The following is a 19,770-nucleotide window of genomic DNA, read 5'->3' as shown; positions in this document are numbered from 1 at the left end:
TAATTAATCTATTTTTTTTTTTTTTTTTTTTTTTTTTTTTTTTTTTTTTAAATGACGTCTACAAAATCGTTACTGTAAATTTTATAATTTTTATGTTTATACAAATTTTTAGTCATATTTTTTATAAGTTGATTTTTTAAATATTTTTATTTTTCCAATGCCAATTTTTTTTTTTTTTTGGATTTTTATCGAATTTTCTAGACTACTAGAGACATCTATAAATATTTTTTTTATTAACAGTTAATAAAAAAGGAATTCATAAATTTACTATATATATATATATTTCAATCAACAGTCATATATATTTTTTTAATTCATGCAGTAAAATATAAAAAACCATTTAATAGATTTTTTAAAAATTAGCGGGATTAATTTGGAAAAATAAACCAGAGGATTAATTAATGTTTTTTGATGAAAAAAAAAAATTCATAACCGGGCTATAAAAGCTCATTTGAAATCAGCGATGCGAAAAAAAGAGCCGATGCATAACGAAAAATATTAAAATTAACTGAAGCGTATAATAAGCTCTGGTTGGTACAGTCCAAATTCGGGAGCGCGTGTCCATCTGTGTGTAAAGTAGGAAACTACACTAAAGTACTGAACATCTATATAGGTTTCTTTGTTCGTTGAATAAAAGTTTCTCGCTCTTTTTACCCCTCTAGCGGACTGAAGGTAGAGGTAGAATATAGAATATAGGATGTATGTGGAATCAAAGATGGCGAACCGAGGGTAGGGCTGGTCGTCACGGTCTTTTGAATAAAAGTGACTTTTTGGTTAACCGAATAATACTTCGAGCCGACTTGTAAGTACTTTTTAATTATTATGTGTAGAGTATACTTGAATTTTTTGTGGGAATTTGTATTGTACGTAAAGCGGGATTTAAATGCATGAATTTTATTCGCTTGTCATTAGACGAGACTGAGAGACTTGATGGTTGAGAGTGTAGTCGGGAAGTTCAATGCGCACATACGTGTGTCACTGTTGGAAATAATTTTAAGTGATAGAGAGAGAAAGAGGGAGAGAGAGATTAAATGCGCGCGCGTGGTTTTCTTGTTGATATCCACGTGCGTGTGCTCTCATTTCTGTTTAATACTCTATTATACGTATTGCTTATTTTTCTCTGCATGCTCTACTCCCTTCCTACGCTCCTTTGTACATACATTACATGTGTATACTTACTCACATACTTAAATTCTTGATAATCTATATAGTGTACACGCGATGTTTTATTTTACTCTAAAATCATTTCTGTATATTTGTTCGATTATTTTTTTATTTCTTATCATTGAACATTTTACTGACTCATATTTATCATGATCAAGTTCAAAGTCAATAAAATTTTTTTTAGACTGAGGTAAGATGGCTCTTCTTTTATATTTTTATGACTTGCTAATAAAATTTCTTTTTATTAAAATTTTACGCGGCCCATTTTACCCAACTTTCAAAACAAGTAGTAAAGTAGTCCCTGAAATTTTATTGTTCAATTAATTTTTTGAAAAATTTGAAAAATTTAAGTGGTCTATTTTACCCCATGTATATTGAAAAGGGGTAAAATGGACCATTAAAAATTTTCAATGAAAAATGTACGGGGTTCATTTTACCTCATTTTTATCATAAGTGAGGCAAAATGGATAAACTTTAATTTTACAGAAATTTTTATAAAAAGTTTTAGCTGACCCATTCTGTTTCGCTTTTAAAAACTTGAATTAAAAACCATGGGCCTCATCTATTACATGAAAAAATTTTTACCGATCCAATTTACCCCACTATCAATTACAAAATTTCTGAACCATTTTACCTCATCTGAATTTTTTAACCAAAAAAAATTTTATCACAAATTTTTCAATAAAGTCTCGGCAAATAAAATCGATCATTCATTTAATCAAATATATTGGCATACATAAATAACAAACTGCATTGAGGTCAGCCACATTTATCATAAAATTTATAAATTTGGAGCAAGGCTAATCAAAAAATCACGTAACACACAATCCTTAGCATCCGTCCCCACCAAAATAAAATTAGCATGTCTGAATTTAAAAAAACGGAGCTTTGGAATTTTTAAACTTTCTTTACAGATGGTGATGGTTAAACGGGGGGTTAAGGGCCTTAATCACAAAAACCTCTTGAAGCAGACTTACTGGGAAAGCGGACTTACTCTACACTAATAATAATAAAATAAAAAAATAAATAAGCTATCGTAACAGCGTCTAACTTGGTCTTTAAGCCATACTGGCCACACCGGAAGTCATTTAATTAGGAGCGGCGTGCAGGGGCACGTACGAATGCTCCCATACTCAAACACACACACACACAGCTCTTTATAATCTTAATTTCGCTGCTATACTCACGTTGTCCTCACTATTTTATTCGTGTTATCCACTCTAGTCATCATATACAATCGCAAATCGTCAGTCATCAATCGTCTTTACAACTCACCCATAACAAAAACATAAAACTAGTTCATGTTAAATAAGCAGTAATCTACAAAAACTAACAGCCGAATTAAAAAAAGATCATTTATGCAGTAACATTTCCAAAGATCGTCCAAAAAAAATAATAAAATAGACTAGAGAAAAAGTCAGAGGTCGTAGTTTTAATCTGAGTCGAGAGGGCAAGTGGGACAGAGGACAAAGGACTGAATTAGTTGTTCCTTCAAGAGTAAAAATAAAAATATAAAAAAAGCATTAAAAAGAGGGTGAAAGCTCGCAGGTACGCGCCGACAATATCGACCTTATTATTGCGGCTGCGCGGTAAAAAGCGCGCAATAATAAGTAACTCTCATAAACCGGGTACATAGTGAATTAGTCTACACTTTTGCTCGCTGGAAAAAAGCTTTTCTCCAGCTCACAGCTGTCTGCCCTAAAAAGAAAAGAAAAAGGCAACTTTATATCGGAAACGTTTTCCGGGCACGGAGATTCCAACGCCTTGGCCACGTCGAGTTTATCGACCGGCAATAAACATCGAAAAAGCCCTCAAGTAATTTCGACGCTCAAATATATTTAAACTTAATATACTTTAACAAACAAGCCTTTAAGCCTGGTATCGAGGAACGATAACCAACATATCGATTGATAATTCTTCGGAAGTTAATCTATAAATAATATTATTGATTAACTGGGTATTCAATACTTACACATGGAAATATAAGTGTAAGTATGTTGTGTAAGTAAAGGAAGACACGCATTATTAAAATTATTTGTGCGACGATAACGCTTCGATAAAACCTCTCACGTCCACTACTTTATTGCTTACATGCGTACGATTGTTGTGTGTGGATGTGAATGCCGTGTGTATAAGTAAGTTAAACGTTCCATCAATGTGTACGCACTCAATGATAAGGGACAGACATATGGACGGTTTTCCGGGTGTGACTTGTGCCGGCGGTCAGTCGAAGTAGCTTCGCTCGTGCGATCGGTCTTCTACTTTAAATAGGTCTTATTATTTTATTTTTTTTTTTTTTAATGCTCTAAAGCCGACTTTAGATAACAGTTTATTGCCATAGTTGTTATTATTATTATTGTTGTTATCATGATTCGGTTGTTTAATTAGATAATCTGATAAGTTGTAATGTCACCAGTGAGTGACAGCTGACATAATTTATTCGGTTTGTAATTATTTAAAAGAAAAGTGATATATATGTATTTCTGCAAGTGTAGCCTTGGCGAGTTTGATAAAATTTAATACACATGTATATGTATATGTATGTGGATGTGGATGTGGATGTGGATGTGAATGTATATATTGATAAGAGGTCGTTATGTTTGCTCTTTGTTTGATAACGCTTAAAGCGTTAAAGTCTCTGAAACGGCGCAAGTGTAGATCGATTAGATAGAATAATTAAATGAATGATACCAAAGAAATATTTGCGGTAACAAGTTCTCGGTGACAACTGATTGTGAGCAGGAAAAATATTTAACGTTGGTGAAAATGACAAATACACAGCAAACTGTATTGTCCCAAGTGTCCACGGAGCAAGAAGAAGTTGAACTTACGGAACTCTTGCCAGTTGAACAGTCACGTATCAAGGATACACGGGAGTTTAAGGACTTAGATGAAGGGACTACAGATGGGCTTAAAGTATTAAGAAGTTTTACCCAGGAACAAAGTGAATTTGATACCCAGGGGTTTAAAGTTTTTCGTAAAATAGAAAGTAATGGGGTGAAAAAAGGCAAGAGTGAAATTCATAAACCTTTGGAGGACCAAAATGGTTATGGAGAAAATGAGGGTGAGAGAAAATTGAAAACTAATAGGAAAAATTACAACCTTAGGAAAAAACGCAAACAAGTTTATTTGAAAGACGAAGTTTATTATTATCAGCAGGAACATAATTCTGGAGGTGAAAGTGACGAAAGTAGCAACCAAAATGTATCGAACAATGTCATTAAGGATATGGCCAGTAATTTTAGTGGGCAGTCTGGAGAAAAGCGGCAGAAACGTAGGAAAATAGTGAGTTCGTCATTGGAAGCTGAAGACTCAAAAAATGGTGCCAGAGTAGGGGAGGGTTTGAGCGAAAAAGAAATTCAGGAAACTTATTCGGAAAATAATAATATAGAGAGTGAAGTTAATATGCAGCCGAGTAAATCTGAAGAAGAAAGTAACGAAAATGATAAAAATGGAACTAAAAATACTGAGGATAAAAAATACTGTTGCCTGATGTGTGATGCCAAGTTCAAAGGCAGTGGCGGATTGAGAAACCATTGGAAAGTCGTGCACGCAGACGGACCTTTTTACAAGTGCGACGATTGTGGCAAAGAATTTCCCCTAAAAGAGCGATTGAAGCTGCATGTACGCACGCATACTGGTTTCAAGCCTTACAAATGCAGCGAGTGCGGTAAAAGCTTTGCACGGGGCGGGCAGTTAGCGCAACATCGTCGGGTTCATAGTCACGCAAAGCCTTACCACTGTTCGCTGTGCTCGGGTACTTTTACATGCCCCGCGAATTTGGCTTTGCATATGAAACGTCATAACGGTCAAAAAGACCACAAGTGTGATATATGCGGACGCGGATTCATAAGACGCGATGCACTGAAAAAGCATTTAGAGTGTCTGCACAAAGATGTCAAGTCATTCCTGTGTGTGATTTGCAATAAAACTTTCAAAGGACACCTGCCTCAGCACATGAGGACTCACTGCCAAGAAAGACCCCACGGATGTGCTACATGCGGACAAAGATTTGCCCAAAAATCACAGCTTACTGTTCATCAACGCACCCATTCAGGCCAGAGGCCATTTAGGTGCCTCGTTTGCTGGCAAGCATTCGCCCACTCGACGGCCCTTAAATTACACACACGACGTCACACTGGCGAGAGACCTTTCAAGTGCACTGAGTGCAATGTTGGATTCACTCAGCTACCACACTGGAAAAAGCACATGAAGTGCATACACAAAAGACTTGAACCCTACAGTTGTAAAAATTGCAACAGTTTTTTCCGTATCAAAAACGATTTGGAGAGCCACGAAAAAATTTGCCTAACTGACGAAGATCTGGCGGCCAGTGCTGCTGCTGATGAGACTCGAAGCTACCGTTTGATGGGTATAGAAAAAATGCGGCTACTGCTCGCGGTTTTGCTAAAGAGGATTTCGAAACCCGAGAAACTTGACGAGCTGGGATTCGGAAAGCGGCTTATCGACCAAGTTCTCCAAGATTCTTTGGTCTCGGCGGGCAAAGACCCGGTTTTCATTGGCGAGCTTACAGAATTGGAGACTTTGAGAAAGAATATTGAGACTTTTCTTGAATGGACTGTGCCCAAAGAGCACTGGGAGAATTTTAAAAAGCTTAATAAGAGCCCGGAAGAAATACTTGAAACTCTTACAGCCACCTAAGGCGTATCACTATTATTATCATTATTATTACTGTTGACTTGTATGCGAGCCAAAGAAAACGACTGGATTTTTGTGTGATAAATAAAAATCCAGGTGCCATCTACTAAATTACCCTTGCCATTGATTGTTTTATTGATTAATTATATTACATTGTAAGTGTACTGTTTGCTTTGTACTTTATTGAATGCCTTGCCATAAGTTTGTTGATTACGGATAAAGCTCATGAAAATTTTTAATTAATTAAGTGCACTTTTATTAATGATTATTTAATGCCAAATTTATAGTCTTTACGTTATGTTATGTATCGGAAGTTTATATTGTTAAGTAGTTAGATAACTTTGGCTTTTACTTTTGTTGCTTAGAAAAATTATTCACCGCCAGTGTGGTCGAATATCAGTTTAATTACTTATAGATCATTACTAAAAAAAAAACTGCGATAGTTAGATGTAAGTTCATGTGAACAGACAATAATGATATTATCTATCAATGTATTAGGCATATGATATTCTTATATATCGATACCGTAGTTGATAACTAGGATTTTTATACGTGTAACTAAAATTTAGCGATTATTTCTGTCAAATGTCTGACTGATAAAATGGTACCAATTTTTTTTACTTCCAAAGAGAATTTTACAAAGACATTTTTCACCAAAGTTTGTTCTGATTTGTTCCATAAAATTTATGGTTTATGCATATGTAGTTTTTTTTTTTTTTTTTTTTTTGTGAATAACGTTTTGATGTTTATCGAAAGTTTAATGAATGAGAAAAAAAACCTTTTCTTTATGAAGCAAAAAGTATAAATAAAATACGTCGCATTGTTATGGATCCGAGTCACTGAATAAAGATTGAGGTCATCGAGGGCATCATTTGACTTGACGATAAGGGAAACCTTGTATTTTTTTTTCACATAATACATAAGATCCGGTACCAGCGAACAGAAGAGAAATATTGAAATTACATATTTTAGCTTATTTAGACTCTATTTAGTTACTTTTTTCTTCATTTTAGTCTTTAGGGCACTTTGATATAATTTTTTAACTTTAAATAAATTTCGATTATTTTAGAATCATGAAATTAGCCGACATCTAATAACTTTTGGATTTTTTTTAAACTGGAAATGTAAAAAAAAAAATATTTCAGAAAATTGCACCTATAGTTTTTTTAATTTTCTACATGTGCATTTTTTTTTTTTTTTTTTTTTTATTAAGTTGTTGAAAAAATCCGAAGATTGTTAATTGTCTGGTAATTTCAGAGTCATATGAAATTAATAACAATCACTTGAAAATAAAAAGGAACAAAGAGTGGAATATGGAATAAAAAATTATAAAGCAAAATTTTTTTGAAAATTTACTAAAAAGAGGAATTGGTAAAAATTATTTTTTAAGTTTTCATAAATATATTTCTTTCAAATTTTTATTTTTAATTTATAAAGACGATAATTAAATTCTAATGTATGTAAAAAAAAAAAAAAAAAAAAAAAAAAATTATTAAAAATATTTAGACTTTGTATTAAAATTGATACAATTTTTTAATTTGGAATGTGAAATTGAATTTTTTATATAAATATTTAATAAAAAAATTAATTAACACCAAAATTTGAAATGCTTGTGATTAATTTTGAATTTACGTAACTATAAAATTTAAATTTTAAAATTCATTGAAGCGAATTTATAAAAAAGCCGAAATTTTGAATAAAAAATAGACTAACTTTAAATTGAAAATAAAAATTATCCACCATTAGCTTTTGATATGTTAAAATAATAATTTTTGTCAATACCATATAATTTTATAAATTTGTTTTTTTAAAAAAAGTTAAAATAAAACATAAATATTAATTATTATTTACATATATATTTCTATTATTAAAAAAAATTGTTAACACTAGCTTGAATAAAAATTCTAAAATATATTTATATGCTTGTATAAAATTATATAAAGTCATTACAATCATAATTATGGTAATAACTACCACTAAAAAATATAAACACGTATAAAATTTTTAATATATTTATATAAAAATAATAACCATAAAAAAACTAATTCCACATGAGTGACCAATTTTCTTGTAAATTAACACTTATTGGTTTTATTGTCAAGTACTGAAAAAATAAATAAAATTATTATAATCTCATGACTAATTTATACTACGAATTTATTCATAATTTTACTTACCAATCGTTTTTTGTCATATGTATACTTTACTTGTTTATTGTTAATCATAACTTTATTCACATATTTATTTACTCCCATAATTTGAATTTTTCCTAAAGTCATTTCTTCCTTAAGTTTATTTTTTGAAGTCACTGATACTAATGTTCTATTATTCAAATTATACTTTAAGAAAACATACTCTTCTTTTTCAATAGTATCTATAAGACAATTAATTAATGTATTCATTAATAAAAAAAAAAAAAAAAATAGAAAACTTTAATGTCAATTTTTTCCTGAACTTAATTAAATTTAAAAATAAAAAATAATAATGTTTAAGTTGATGTGAAATGTATTAACAAACCTATCGAGTCCCCGTCATCCCAAAATAATTCGCCAGCGGCTTGCCCATTTTCATCAAGAGCAATTAATAACTCAAAATTATTTTTACGACTTTCAGTTGTCGTCTTACCCGGCACTTGGGCTGGCAAAATAAAACCACCGCGAATAAAAATAGGTATCGTATCAACCGGGGCATGAAAAGTGTAATTCTGTCCTTGGGAACTGATCATCGACTTGCCGTAAAAATCGTACCAAATTCCTTTAGGAAGATATGGTTCTACTTCTTCTTTTGCCTAAAAATTTTTTATTTATTTAATTATAATTAATTTTTTATAAATTGACTTAATTGTTTGAATACTTCATCGAGGACTGGGACGATTAGAAATGCAGGTCCCCACAAAAATTGAGTATCAAGAGCCCAAGTATTACGATCTGTGGGAAATCTTAAAAAAATACCATTAATTGTTTATTTTTTTCATTCGTAATTAATAATTTAATAATCATTAGATTGTTTTAAATTTGTTACTCGATAAATAATGGACGGGCGACAGTCTCTCCGTACATATGAGCACGTGCGAAAAGTGTATAGAGATATGGCAAAAATCGGTAACGTATCATCAAAGCTTCTCGAGATGATTTAATAACCATATCACCCATCGCCACTGGATCTTGTTCCTGCAAACATTAAAAGTTTAATTTTTACTCCATGTTTTATTTCCAAGAATTCATTTTTCAGATAATTAATAAAATTAATCTACGCCAACATTCGGAAAAAAAATTTCATATCACTTAGAATTTAAAAATTTATTTTTTTTCAAAATTTACTGTCAGTAAAATTCAATTAATTATTAGAAATTAATTTGTTCGACTTGAATTTTTGAAAAAAAATTAATATTCATTCCGAATTCCAAGTTCACTAAAAAAAATTTTTTTTGTACCCAGGAAAAAAAAATTCTCAGCTGAAAGTAAATTTTTTTTATTTGAAAAATTGTTTTTGAAAACTTCAATTTTTTCAGATAAAATAAAAATCTGTTTTGATCAAGACGATTTTTTTTTTAATTAAGACAAATTTTCTTGGCTCAAAAAAATCTTGACTTTGTGCCGGAAAACGTTTGTCTTCTAAAATATTTTCTTGACTAAAAATTTTGATTTTTTTTTCTGTATACTGAGTATTTACAATTTTAAAAAATTAATAATAAACTTACAATAGTATCATCAGAATTATGATTACGTGAAAATGGATAAAATGCACCTAATTGCATCCACCGATTACACAAAGCTTCTGTCGTATTGCCATCAAACCCACAAATATCTGCACCAACCATCGGAATTTGGAACAGACTATACATCAAAATTTCAGGAACGCTCATTTTCAAATCATACCTACACAATAACATTCATCACCATAACTAATTAAATTCACTAAACTAAGTGTCAATATCAAAATATTTCAAATTCACGAATCGCAATTACCAACTAGAGTAAATATCTCCAGTCCAATGAGCAGCATAAGATCCGTGACCTTCCCACGACGCGCGTGAAACAACAAATGGCCGTTTGTTACGAATTTTAATCAATGAACTGTCGTAAAAAAATTTTTATTAATTAAAAGGCTAATTAATTATCTAAATAAATTAAATTTTATTACGCATGAGTGGCAACGGCTTCAGCAGTTCCATAATAATTATGGACATCATAATGCGGTCCCATATAATGTTTCGCATCCATGCAGATTGTTTTCGATGCCAAGGAATTGCCGACAATGTTGGGTAAGTATGGGGGGTAATTAAGTGAATTATTTATTGGACATCCATTGATACGTCCATTGTAAAAGTTTGAGGGCTCGTTCATGTCCTGATTAAGTTTAAAAAAATTAAATTTAAGAAAAATTTATGTACCTGAAGATCGGAACGTTTTTTCGCTTAACGAAAAAAAAAATTGGACAGTAAAAAATCTACTGAATGACTAAATTTCAGAAATGTTTCGCATATAGATGCTGGTATGTCAGCCGAAAATCTGAGGCCACCACCGACCTCTACAGCTACCTCTTAATCAGTCAAATTACATGTATTTTTTTAAATTTTCGTTGTGCGAAAAACGTTTAAATTTTCGAGTACATAAAAATTTGAATATTTTTGAGTATTGAGTGAAAATGGAAAATAAATTTACGATCCATGCTCCGTCATACTGAAATTTCTGGTGCATACTATTCATCATAGTGTACCAGTAGGCTTCAGCATTCGGATGAGTGAAATCAGGCCATACTGTTGATATGCGATTCCATACTTTTCCAATAAACGGCGCGTTTGTTTCAGGATCTTTTATGAAAATGTCATAGTGCAAACCTTCGTCATAAGGAGGATACGAACCATTTGTTTCAGAGCCTGATATTCCAGGGTCTATGAGTGGTATGTAATGCATACCAGCCTACAAAACAAACATCTTACAATAAATTTAATAATTTTGAATTATTTAGTTTCTGTACCGCATGAATTTCTTCTACGAATCCCGGAAGATCTTTGAAACGGTCTTGGTTGTAAGTGAAATCATTGTTATTATCCATGTAATCTAAATCATTCCACTGGGTATCCTGTTGTGAGAATTTAAAAATTATCTGTTTAATATTTTCTATTCAGCGGAAAATTATTTGGTAACTCTAGTTCTGAAAAGTCATAGTCCACAAATTTTTCAAATTTTTCTTATCAAAATTATATTCCTGTTAATCATTTTCAAACAAATCATAGAACATTTTCAGTAGAATCAAATTAGAATCGCGTTTTCAGTATCGAAATTAATTGGAAATGACTTTTTAGAACTTTGGTAGAAATTTATGTATGGGAATACTAACGAAAGGAATTTTTGCAGCACGAGTTCTGTTCCAAACTTGTTTAGTTTTTTCTAGAGACCCGTAACCAAATCTTTGGAAAAAATAATTAGTTGCTAATATTCATTATGATTATCAATAATTAAAGCAATAAAAACCTGCATAAATGAAATCCTAATGACCAGTAAGGTGGCATAAAAGGTTTGCCAACAACTTTTGAATATTGTATAAGAACATCACGAGGTGTTGGACCCATAAAAAAATATATATCAAATATTCCGCCGATTGTTCTGAACGTTAATGCTGGTGTTGGTTGCAATATTACGTCTGCAATTATCAATAAATAGTTATAGATAAATTAGACAATTTGATGAGGAAGTAATGAATAATTTTACCCATAGCATTGCTGTTGAGAAACAAAACCCCATGGCAGACACCAATCTCTTTTTCCATTATCATGTAGAATGGATGTGAGCCATACAGATTTGAATTTTCAGTTGGTGGTTGATCCCGATTGAACATTGTCAGTATCTGCCATGTTGTATTCAATTTTAAGTGCGTCCTGTGTTCACCTAGACCGTAAATATTGTGCGTGGGTAAACGTGTGCTTATTTGAAGCATTTGGTCAGCAAAAATGAACCCACCAGCATTCAAGGAATCAAATCTATTGATTTCAAAAATAATTAATACTTTTCAAAATTATCCATTGAGAAAATTTCTAGATTTTTTTGCCAAAAATTTGGTAGAAATTTTTTTTGATTAGATGATTTAAAAACATTACAAATAAATAATTACATTAAGGCATTATTTTTTTGTCTTTTGATACGAAAACCTGGTTTCGAACTATCAACTTCAAATTCATAAGATTTTTTATCAATTTTAGGTTCTGGTACAAAATTTCTTACTGGCCAATGCGGTTCATGTCTTTTATTATCTGGATCAAAAATCTTTAAAAAAAATATAATTATAACTAATTGATAATTTGAATTAAGACAGATCTTAATTGATGAATAAGAACCTTGACTTGTAAAATATTTTCATCGATTTCAATGGTCTGCATCCTAATTTTTTCCAAATCATTTTTATAAAATGAGTCCCCTGTTTTTACTAAATCCGCCGTAAAATTTCCGGCACTTGCATTAAAATTATCAGTACTATATTTATAGAGTTTCCAATTTGGCGGATAAAAGCAGTAGGGAATATTAAGAGGAACACGTTCTGAAATAACGTCTATGTCTTTATTAATTGCCTCCCAACAGCATCCTCTGTCATAGCAAGCCAATTCAGATGCTCCGTTTTCAGGATGACAATCGAAACGTAATTCACGCGCAATATTACTGCACTCTGCACTAGTCGCTATCGGTTCATTGAAATCGTAAACTTTTAGCGTCTCCATGCTGATCATCGGTATTTTGAAAGTTTCGAAAATGGATACGCTGTTTTCAGAATGGATTTCTCCGTTTATTATCGTACGCTGATTTATTATCACAATCCAGCCCAGTATGAGTAATAATAACAACCCAAATAATAATGCCAGTACATTATAAATTGCTAGATTATAATTGATATTTATTAATTGATTCAATCTATTTCTCAAATAATTCAAATGATGTTCTTTCTCTTTTTCTTTTTCTTTTAAATTATTTTTCGCTTTTGGTAATAATGGAGTCATTTTCTAAAATAAAAAAATATATTTAGAATTAATCTATATTTATCAGACTATTTTGTCGCAACATTTTTTTTCTGATTCACAAAAAAAGATCTGGTTAAAAATTTTTAATTTGAATTTACGAAGGTCAAAATTTGAAATAATTGCAGTTTAAAATATAATCATGGTCTTTTCACCCAGAAATTTTGAAATTACATAAAAAAGTCATAAGGCTATTTTGTAGAAAATTAAATTCCCTACAAAAAAGGTCTCATTGAAAAAGTTGATAAATTCGAATTTTGAATAGTTCCCGGCATTTAAAAAAAAAAATTAAAAAAAAATAAAAAAAAATTCTAATACTTAAGAATTAAATTTTGAAATATGCGCAGTAAAAAACGTTGCCACAAAATAATATTCATATATATTCAAAAAATATTTAAAAAATCTTATGAATTTTATTAGTGGTATTTTTATTTAAAAAAAGTATTTACTTACTACTGTTTTGTTAATTAGTATCTCATTTAAATTATTTAATTAATTAATCACAGATGTTAAACAAGTATATCAAGTGTATGTTAATAACACAGTAAATATACTTAACATATAATAGAATTATTTGTGGCAATCACTATTTTCAACTCGCTAATTGCTGTCTACATATGTGTTTATAAATATATGTACTTATCGTTGAGATAAAATTTTAGTGGACTTTATGTTCTGATAGACATTACGTTGTACATATCAAAAACTTTTCCGAACGCATGGATAAAGACCCACTAAAATTATAAATAAATATTTTCAAAAATAGTACGAGCGCTATTATTTCACCGGCTTTTATGTAATTAGTAAAACTACTAAATAAAAATACAATATTTATACATATATATGTTTTTAGATACAGATATATATATATTTTGTGCTACTACACATATTGCGATGTTTTGCGCTATCTATAACTGATAAATTATCGACAACTTTTGAAAAAATTAATTAAATAAAACAATAATCAATTTAATTAAATTATTCCAAAAAATTAAAAAATTCAAATTTTGAAAATATTTTGAAAATTTGTATTTTGCTGTCGGTAAGAAAAGTTTCCTGTTTGGTAACGGGGGTAAGGTGACATTTCATACAAATTTTGATCTCTCAGTTACCAGGCGGGATTCGTGTGAAATATTCGATTTTACCGACGAATCATTTCCTTTTAATTGAAAAAATTTTTAGAGATAGCGAGACTTGTTCTCACATTTCCTTAAAACCACGATTTTGGCTACTGGGTGAAGATCTTCAGATGCACTGAATAGTAGAATTATGAGATTAATTTTTTTTGAGTAATTTTAAAAAATTTTCATGACTGAATTCTTCGTATTTAAGAATTATGGACCAGAATTAACTGAACTTCCTGATGGATTCGGACAAATAAAATTTTTTTCTCGCGTTAATCGCGGGCTAACTCTGCTCTACAACGTAACTCATAATAGAACTGTTATATGAACGAGATTTAGCCAACAATAAAGAGGTATACCAGGACGAATTTTTTATTTTCAATACAGGTAGTGCGCATCAAAGCAAAACGTAATCGTCTTAAATCTACTGTCCAAATTTGGATGAACGTTCATCTTATAATAAAATACACTCGTAACTCTACAAAATACTATATCATATTTAACTCAAATGTTGATCTTGCAATACATGGGCTGATGTTACATTTTATTTATGTTTTAATCTATAGGGGAGGTCCCAAATGGGGGCGCCAAAAGAAAAGTTCACTTTTTTAACCCAAAAATGCTAAAGCTTTTACTTTTGATTCATATTTTTCAAAAATGAAACAGAATTACAATTTCTAATAAAAAAATTTTTAATTTTGGGACACGATGCTGTTTCCAAAAATTTGTATATTTCACAACTAAGAAGAAAAGAAGAAAATGGCAGCTCGTAACGACATTTGAGCCGAAAGCGAATCAAATTTTTAATTTATAGCAAAGAAAAAATCGTTATCAGCTCATTTGATAAAAATCACAATTTTGTAATTATGTAAAAAAATTTTGAGAGTAATTTTTAGATTTTTTAATTTTCCGTTAACTATTTTTGATGGCCCATCTTGCCCCTAAGCCCATTTCGTTTCTTTTATTATCAATGAAAATATTTTTTTTTTTTTAATGCATTTGAAAATTTAAAATGTGAAAAAATTTTTTCTAATGGATTGCATAAATAAAAAAGGTTTGAAATGAAAGCAAAAGTTGGTTTGGTTACATATCAAGAAAGATAAGAAATCTCGACTCGTAATGGGGATGGTGGTGAAGGTGGTGACGCTGTAGGGTTTCAATCTGGTTGATGGAGCCTTACACAGACACCAGAGTAATCTCTTGACATTACGAGAGATGAGCAAATTTTATCACAGCCAGCCAGACGGCTACAGATAGATTACAGACTGTAACTCAGATTTTCACAAAAAAAAAAAAAAAAGTAAATCATTGATTCATATTCTAAAATTTTTACTTTTAATAAAATGTTTTTTTTTTTTTTTTTTTTTTTTTTTTTTTTTTTTTTTTTTTTTTTTGTGGGAAAAATAAAATTCCGTTATTCGCTTATTCAAAAAAGCTTTGCAAATAGAGCTGGGATGTGTTGGGTTTGAATGACTTAAAAAAATGCAAAGATATACAACATGCTGGGATCATTATTTAAAAAGTACAGTTGACTGGAGTTTGTTCGAGTGTTGGAAGTTGGAACAAATGGATGAAGGACACGGTTTGCGACAGAGTGAGAAAAAGATAGAGATAGAGAGTGAGTGGGATGATCGAGGGTTGTGAGGACTTGACATGATCCTCTGCCCTTTGATCACAACTCATCGGCTATGTCCCTTTACTTAAACGCGCACTGATTCCTCATGAATATTAATTAATAAAAAAAAAATCAAACCCCTCCTCAATACTCAGTCATCTAATTGTTGGCTCTTTAGAGTGAAAGATATATTTTTTTGAGACTGGAATAATATTCGTTTGAAAACCGCCGCTGTAATTGAGATTAAGACATTTTAATACTTTTTTTTTTTTTAATTGAAATTTTTTAAAAATGAGCAAATAAAAAAAATATTCTATTTTTATTTTTTTTTAGCTATGCAGGATAATCCGAGTCAATGTTCAAATAATAAAATATTTTTTTTTAACAATAAACTTTTTTTTTATGCAGACAATATTAAAAAAAAATTAAAAATATTAATCAGAATTAATTTGAAAAATGTTTTTTTATTATTTTCACATAGACCAAATTTTGAAGCGATCGAAAGTGTTCCGGGCAATATGGACACTCAAGAAATTTCGTGAAAAAAATTTTTTTATCGTTAAGCCTGTTCTTATTTTAAATTTCTTATAAATAAAATAGCAAAATGGAGCAAAAAAATTTTACTATGGGAAATTTTCTTATTGGTAGTCTAGTATAATAACAATTCGTCTCAAAATTATTAACAAATATGATGCAATTCTTTAAAATATGTAATTGGAAATGTATTGAGTACGTCTTTATAAATAATATATTTTTAAATATTTGATATCAAGATGATTATTATCACGTCTACTATTTTAATGATGACGCACATTAATCCGCCGATGCGTCAGTTCAAAGAAACCTAATTATGAAATTAACAAATTTCGTAGGAAGTAATCATTTGACGTCACTAAAGTGATAGATAGAAATGTAGCAAATTTAAATATTCCACAGAAATTAAATCATTTAGGAAAAAATGTGCGTCAAATATAGATAACTGATGCCGTTATCTCAAAAATTATTACTCCAAATTTCATATAAAAGGGACTAGAAGAGCGTTAGTTAAACATAACAGCAATAGCTGAAGTAACAGTCTCATTTAAAAATATTAAAGAAAACTTTTAGTGAAATAAAAATGGTGGCCAATAAATTTTCACTCTGCGCTCTACTTCTCGTCGGCTTATTTGCTCCAGTAAGTCAAAAAATATTTAAATAATTATTAAAATTTTTGCTATTTGTCGAAAAATATATATATATATATATTTTTTTTTTGACTTAGTTACGCTCAATTTTTGTACTTCTTATTTATACTTAAAAAATATAAGACTAATTTTGAATTTCCGTTAAAATTAATTTTTTTTTCTCAAATGTCTAAATAAGTCTGAACATTTTTACCAAATTTTTGAATTTACTATTTGCGGCTCTTTTATATCAAAAAATTGGTATCAGATAAATTTGAATAAAATAATAATTGTGTATAAATATTTTTTTACAGGCATATCTATCACCAGCCGTTCATTCAGCGTGTTCGCGATTTGAAACTAAGAACCCAATTGGTACGACGAGAATTTCTGATATCAATATGTTTATTCCATTCGTCCAAGAAATGAAATTCCAAAAAGAAACAGACGCGTACGTATACCCGGATGGCAAAGATGGAGCTCAACTGACAAAGTATTTTTACAAACCATGTGGTAAAGAAGCCGTGAATTTAAGTGTCGCTGAGGTCGACGAATTGATTAATTTCCTGCTTGTCCGTAAAGAAGCTGGAGTGTCATTGTTGCACTTTAGTGTCATCAATTGCCCGTCATTAGATTATCCCTTACGATATGAACTGTCTTCTGGAATAATTGTTTGTCAATTTAACAAAAATTAATTTATTTCATCGATTTCAATTACTAGTTTTGCTGCATAATATTCATATATTTAATTTGTGGCCTTATGGTTGTTGTATAAAATATAAATTATTAATAAAATTTTTCTGAAATAATAAATATGTGGAGAAAATTTATTTTAAATTATTTATATCAAGGAAACCAATCGCTTTAAAAATAACTCGACTTCTAATTAAAAAACCAGATGTCAAAAATTTTTAAAAAGTTTGTTAAATTAAAAAAAATTTTTTTTTCAAAATAATCTGAAAATTATTTTTTTGAGACTTCCCAATTTTGGCTAAAAATAAAAAAAAATCTTCACGCCCACTTACGCCCGCTTTAAAATTAAATTTATAAAAAAAAAAAATGGGACTGTATTTTTTTGAAGCCTGTCCACTTGTAGCATATAAAGTAATTAGTAAATAATAAAAATAAATATGAATAAATGAATAAAAATGTAAATAATATAAAAGTAGTACATAAAATAGTTGTGGACATAAACAAATAAAAGATCCACTAGAGATATAAAGTAATTAGAGGACGAGCGTCATTCTTTTATAAAAGATCAGAGCTAGTGTACTAGTGTACTAGTAGGATCGATGTATAGTAAGTGAGTAAGTAAAGAGAGTTGAATTGCGGAGCATCCAAAGCGAGAAGTGGTCTTGCAAAGTGGGATTAAAAAAAGTAAAATAAAAAAACAAATGATGATGGCATAGAATAATAGTGTTGAAGGGAATTTGTAGTAGTTCCGGGATGGATCGGCAGAGATCAAAGCCCCCGGGGGTGACCTGCGATAGCGGTGGCGGTGCCGGTGGTGACGACTTGCGACTGCGACCCCACGACGAGTTTCCATCTCTTTCGCTCTCGCATTTGCCTACACTCAACCTCGAGCTCAAGTGGCATCAACTTGAATCGAGAGAAGAATATAAAGAACCCACCACGGGCTCATGCGTAAAACGATCCCACTGCAAACAATCCCGATTTGTTTAGGTATAACAATCTCACTCTGTCTCACTTTGTTGTGGGCTCGGGCTTCGGCTTCTGCTTCTGCTTCTTTATCAACTTATATATATATACATATATATTTTTTTCTTTGGTTGTAGATCCCATGGATGGATGGATGGATGGATCCAAGTTCTGAGCATTGCTGTAAACCCACTGGACTCGGTGTGTGCTCTTGCATTGATCGTCTACCCACTCTGCTTTACTCAGCTCTGCTTGCTCCTCCGCCTTTCCACTCGACCACTACAATTACAATTGTTTCCATACAATAACCGACGAGATGATAAAATTCCAACGACCCTGAGTATCGCGACGTCCCCCGGGCCAAAGGAATATACATAAAGTCGGGATATATATATATTTATTTTTTACGTGATAAATCAAAGGCAAATATCCTTTACTTTTATACAATTTATCTCATTAAACTCAACGACCGTATTTCGGTATCGTAATTATTGAGCGATTTTATTTTATTTTATTGAGAGTAAATTATTTTAAATAAATTTATGTCGATCAATCAGAGTCCGAACACCGAGTAGAGTTAATTACCTGAAAAAATAATTTAAATCTAATTGATTGACGTAAATATTTTTTTGAACAATTAAAAAAAATTTTTTATGGCGGCAAGTTTTTTTTTTAAGAAAATTTTGACCTTTAGCAAAATAAATATTTTTCTATTTCAACTTTGACAGTAAATATTTTTTTTTTTTTTTTTTAAACAAGACTTGGATTTTTTTTGAATTTATTTAAAAAAATTTTTTTTTGTTCAATTATTTTTTAATTTTTTTCAAGTGTCTCTCTTATATTAGACGTAACATTTATTTACTAATAACGGAGCTAGCAGTCATTTTTGCAAAATTTAAAAATAATAATTTCGCTTGTACATTTTATTGACAACAAAACTGAAATATTGCCAACATTATTTATTTATTTATTTTTTTTTTTCAGAGCTAAATATTTAAATAATATAAATTCATTGAAACATAAATGTAAAATAATTCATAAGTCCATAAAATAAAATTTAATATTTGCATTACAAAATCACGGAAAACCACAAATAAACAGTCGCAGCGACAGAGCGACAAATAGCGAGTGTAAATGAATCAGCAAAATCCCGTGGTTTTCTTCTCATCCAATAATTAGCCATTACTGCAGCCGAATGCTTTCCTAGTGACAGTCACCCACATCCAGAAACAGTAGAAGCAGAAACAGAAGCAGCAGCAGCAGTCACCCCTCATATAGGACTTCACTCTTCGTGTATATCTCTCATTGTCTTTTCTCGATTGACTATTTTCTCCACGCCCATTTATTTTTGTCCCTGGATTACAATCATCTTATACC

General features: G+C 30.5%; 3 protein-coding genes across 3 annotated transcripts; 2 read left to right on the top strand and 1 right to left on the bottom strand.

The window, feature by feature from the left end:
- Positions 1-709: 709 nt before the first annotated feature.
- Positions 710-7,267, top strand: LOC103577430 (zinc finger protein 883). Its single transcript, XM_008558057.2, has 2 exons — positions 710-802; positions 2,079-7,267. Exon 2 carries the CDS (start codon positions 3,931-3,933, stop codon positions 5,824-5,826), a length of 1,896 nt encoding a protein of 631 aa, XP_008556279.1. The 5' UTR covers positions 710-802; positions 2,079-3,930; the 3' UTR covers positions 5,827-7,267.
- Positions 7,268-7,725: 458 nt separating this feature from the next.
- Positions 7,726-13,682, bottom strand: LOC103577431 (lysosomal alpha-glucosidase). The gene is made up of 16 exons (XM_008558058.3): positions 13,286-13,682; positions 12,161-12,817; positions 11,938-12,089; positions 11,538-11,806; positions 11,301-11,469; positions 11,167-11,236; positions 10,804-10,908; positions 10,488-10,745; positions 9,967-10,172; positions 9,792-9,899; positions 9,524-9,701; positions 8,845-8,993; positions 8,677-8,761; positions 8,341-8,611; positions 8,001-8,197; positions 7,726-7,927 (listed from the first exon to the last, which is right to left on the bottom strand). The coding sequence occupies exons 2-16, from the start codon at positions 12,812-12,814 to the stop codon at positions 7,865-7,867; spliced, it is 2,934 nt and encodes a 977-aa protein (XP_008556280.2). The 5' UTR covers positions 12,815-12,817; positions 13,286-13,682; the 3' UTR covers positions 7,726-7,864.
- A 2,930-nt stretch (positions 13,683-16,612) lies between these two features.
- LOC103577432 (uncharacterized) lies at positions 16,613-17,547 on the top strand. Its single transcript, XM_008558059.3, has 2 exons — positions 16,613-16,745; positions 17,049-17,547. The coding sequence occupies exons 1-2, from the start codon at positions 16,689-16,691 to the stop codon at positions 17,427-17,429; spliced, it is 438 nt and encodes a 145-aa protein (XP_008556281.1). The 5' UTR covers positions 16,613-16,688; the 3' UTR covers positions 17,430-17,547.
- The last annotated feature ends 2,223 nt before the right edge of the window (positions 17,548-19,770 follow it).

Source organism: Microplitis demolitor, chromosome 4 (assembly GCF_026212275.2).
Source record: "Microplitis demolitor isolate Queensland-Clemson2020A chromosome 4, iyMicDemo2.1a, whole genome shotgun sequence".
NCBI classification, from domain to species: domain Eukaryota; kingdom Metazoa; phylum Arthropoda; class Insecta; order Hymenoptera; family Braconidae; genus Microplitis; species Microplitis demolitor.
Note: the sequence above shows the minus strand (reverse complement) of the source record. Positions and strands in the feature narration are given on the sequence as shown.

Bases quoted from the DNA above. Each gene is read 5' to 3' on its own strand.
- LOC103577430 (XM_008558057.2), top strand. From the start codon at position 3,931: ATGACAAATACACAGCAAACTGTATTGTCCCAAGTGTCCACGGAGCAA.
- LOC103577431 (XM_008558058.3), bottom strand. From the start codon at position 12,814: ATGACTCCATTATTACCAAAAGCGAAAAATAATTTAAAAGAAAAAGAA. The intron at 11,807-11,937 runs GTAATTATTTAT...TGAAATCAATAG, and splicing joins CAAAAAAATAATGCCTTAAT to ATTTGATTCCTTGAATGCTG. The intron at 8,994-9,523 runs GTAAGTTTATTA...TAATGTTTGCAG, and splicing joins ATAATTCTGATGATACTATT to GAACAAGATCCAGTGGCGAT.
- LOC103577432 (XM_008558059.3), top strand. From the start codon at position 16,689: ATGGTGGCCAATAAATTTTCACTCTGCGCTCTACTTCTCGTCGGCTTA. The intron at 16,746-17,048 runs GTAAGTCAAAAA...ATTTTTTTACAG, and splicing joins TCGTCGGCTTATTTGCTCCA to GCATATCTATCACCAGCCGT.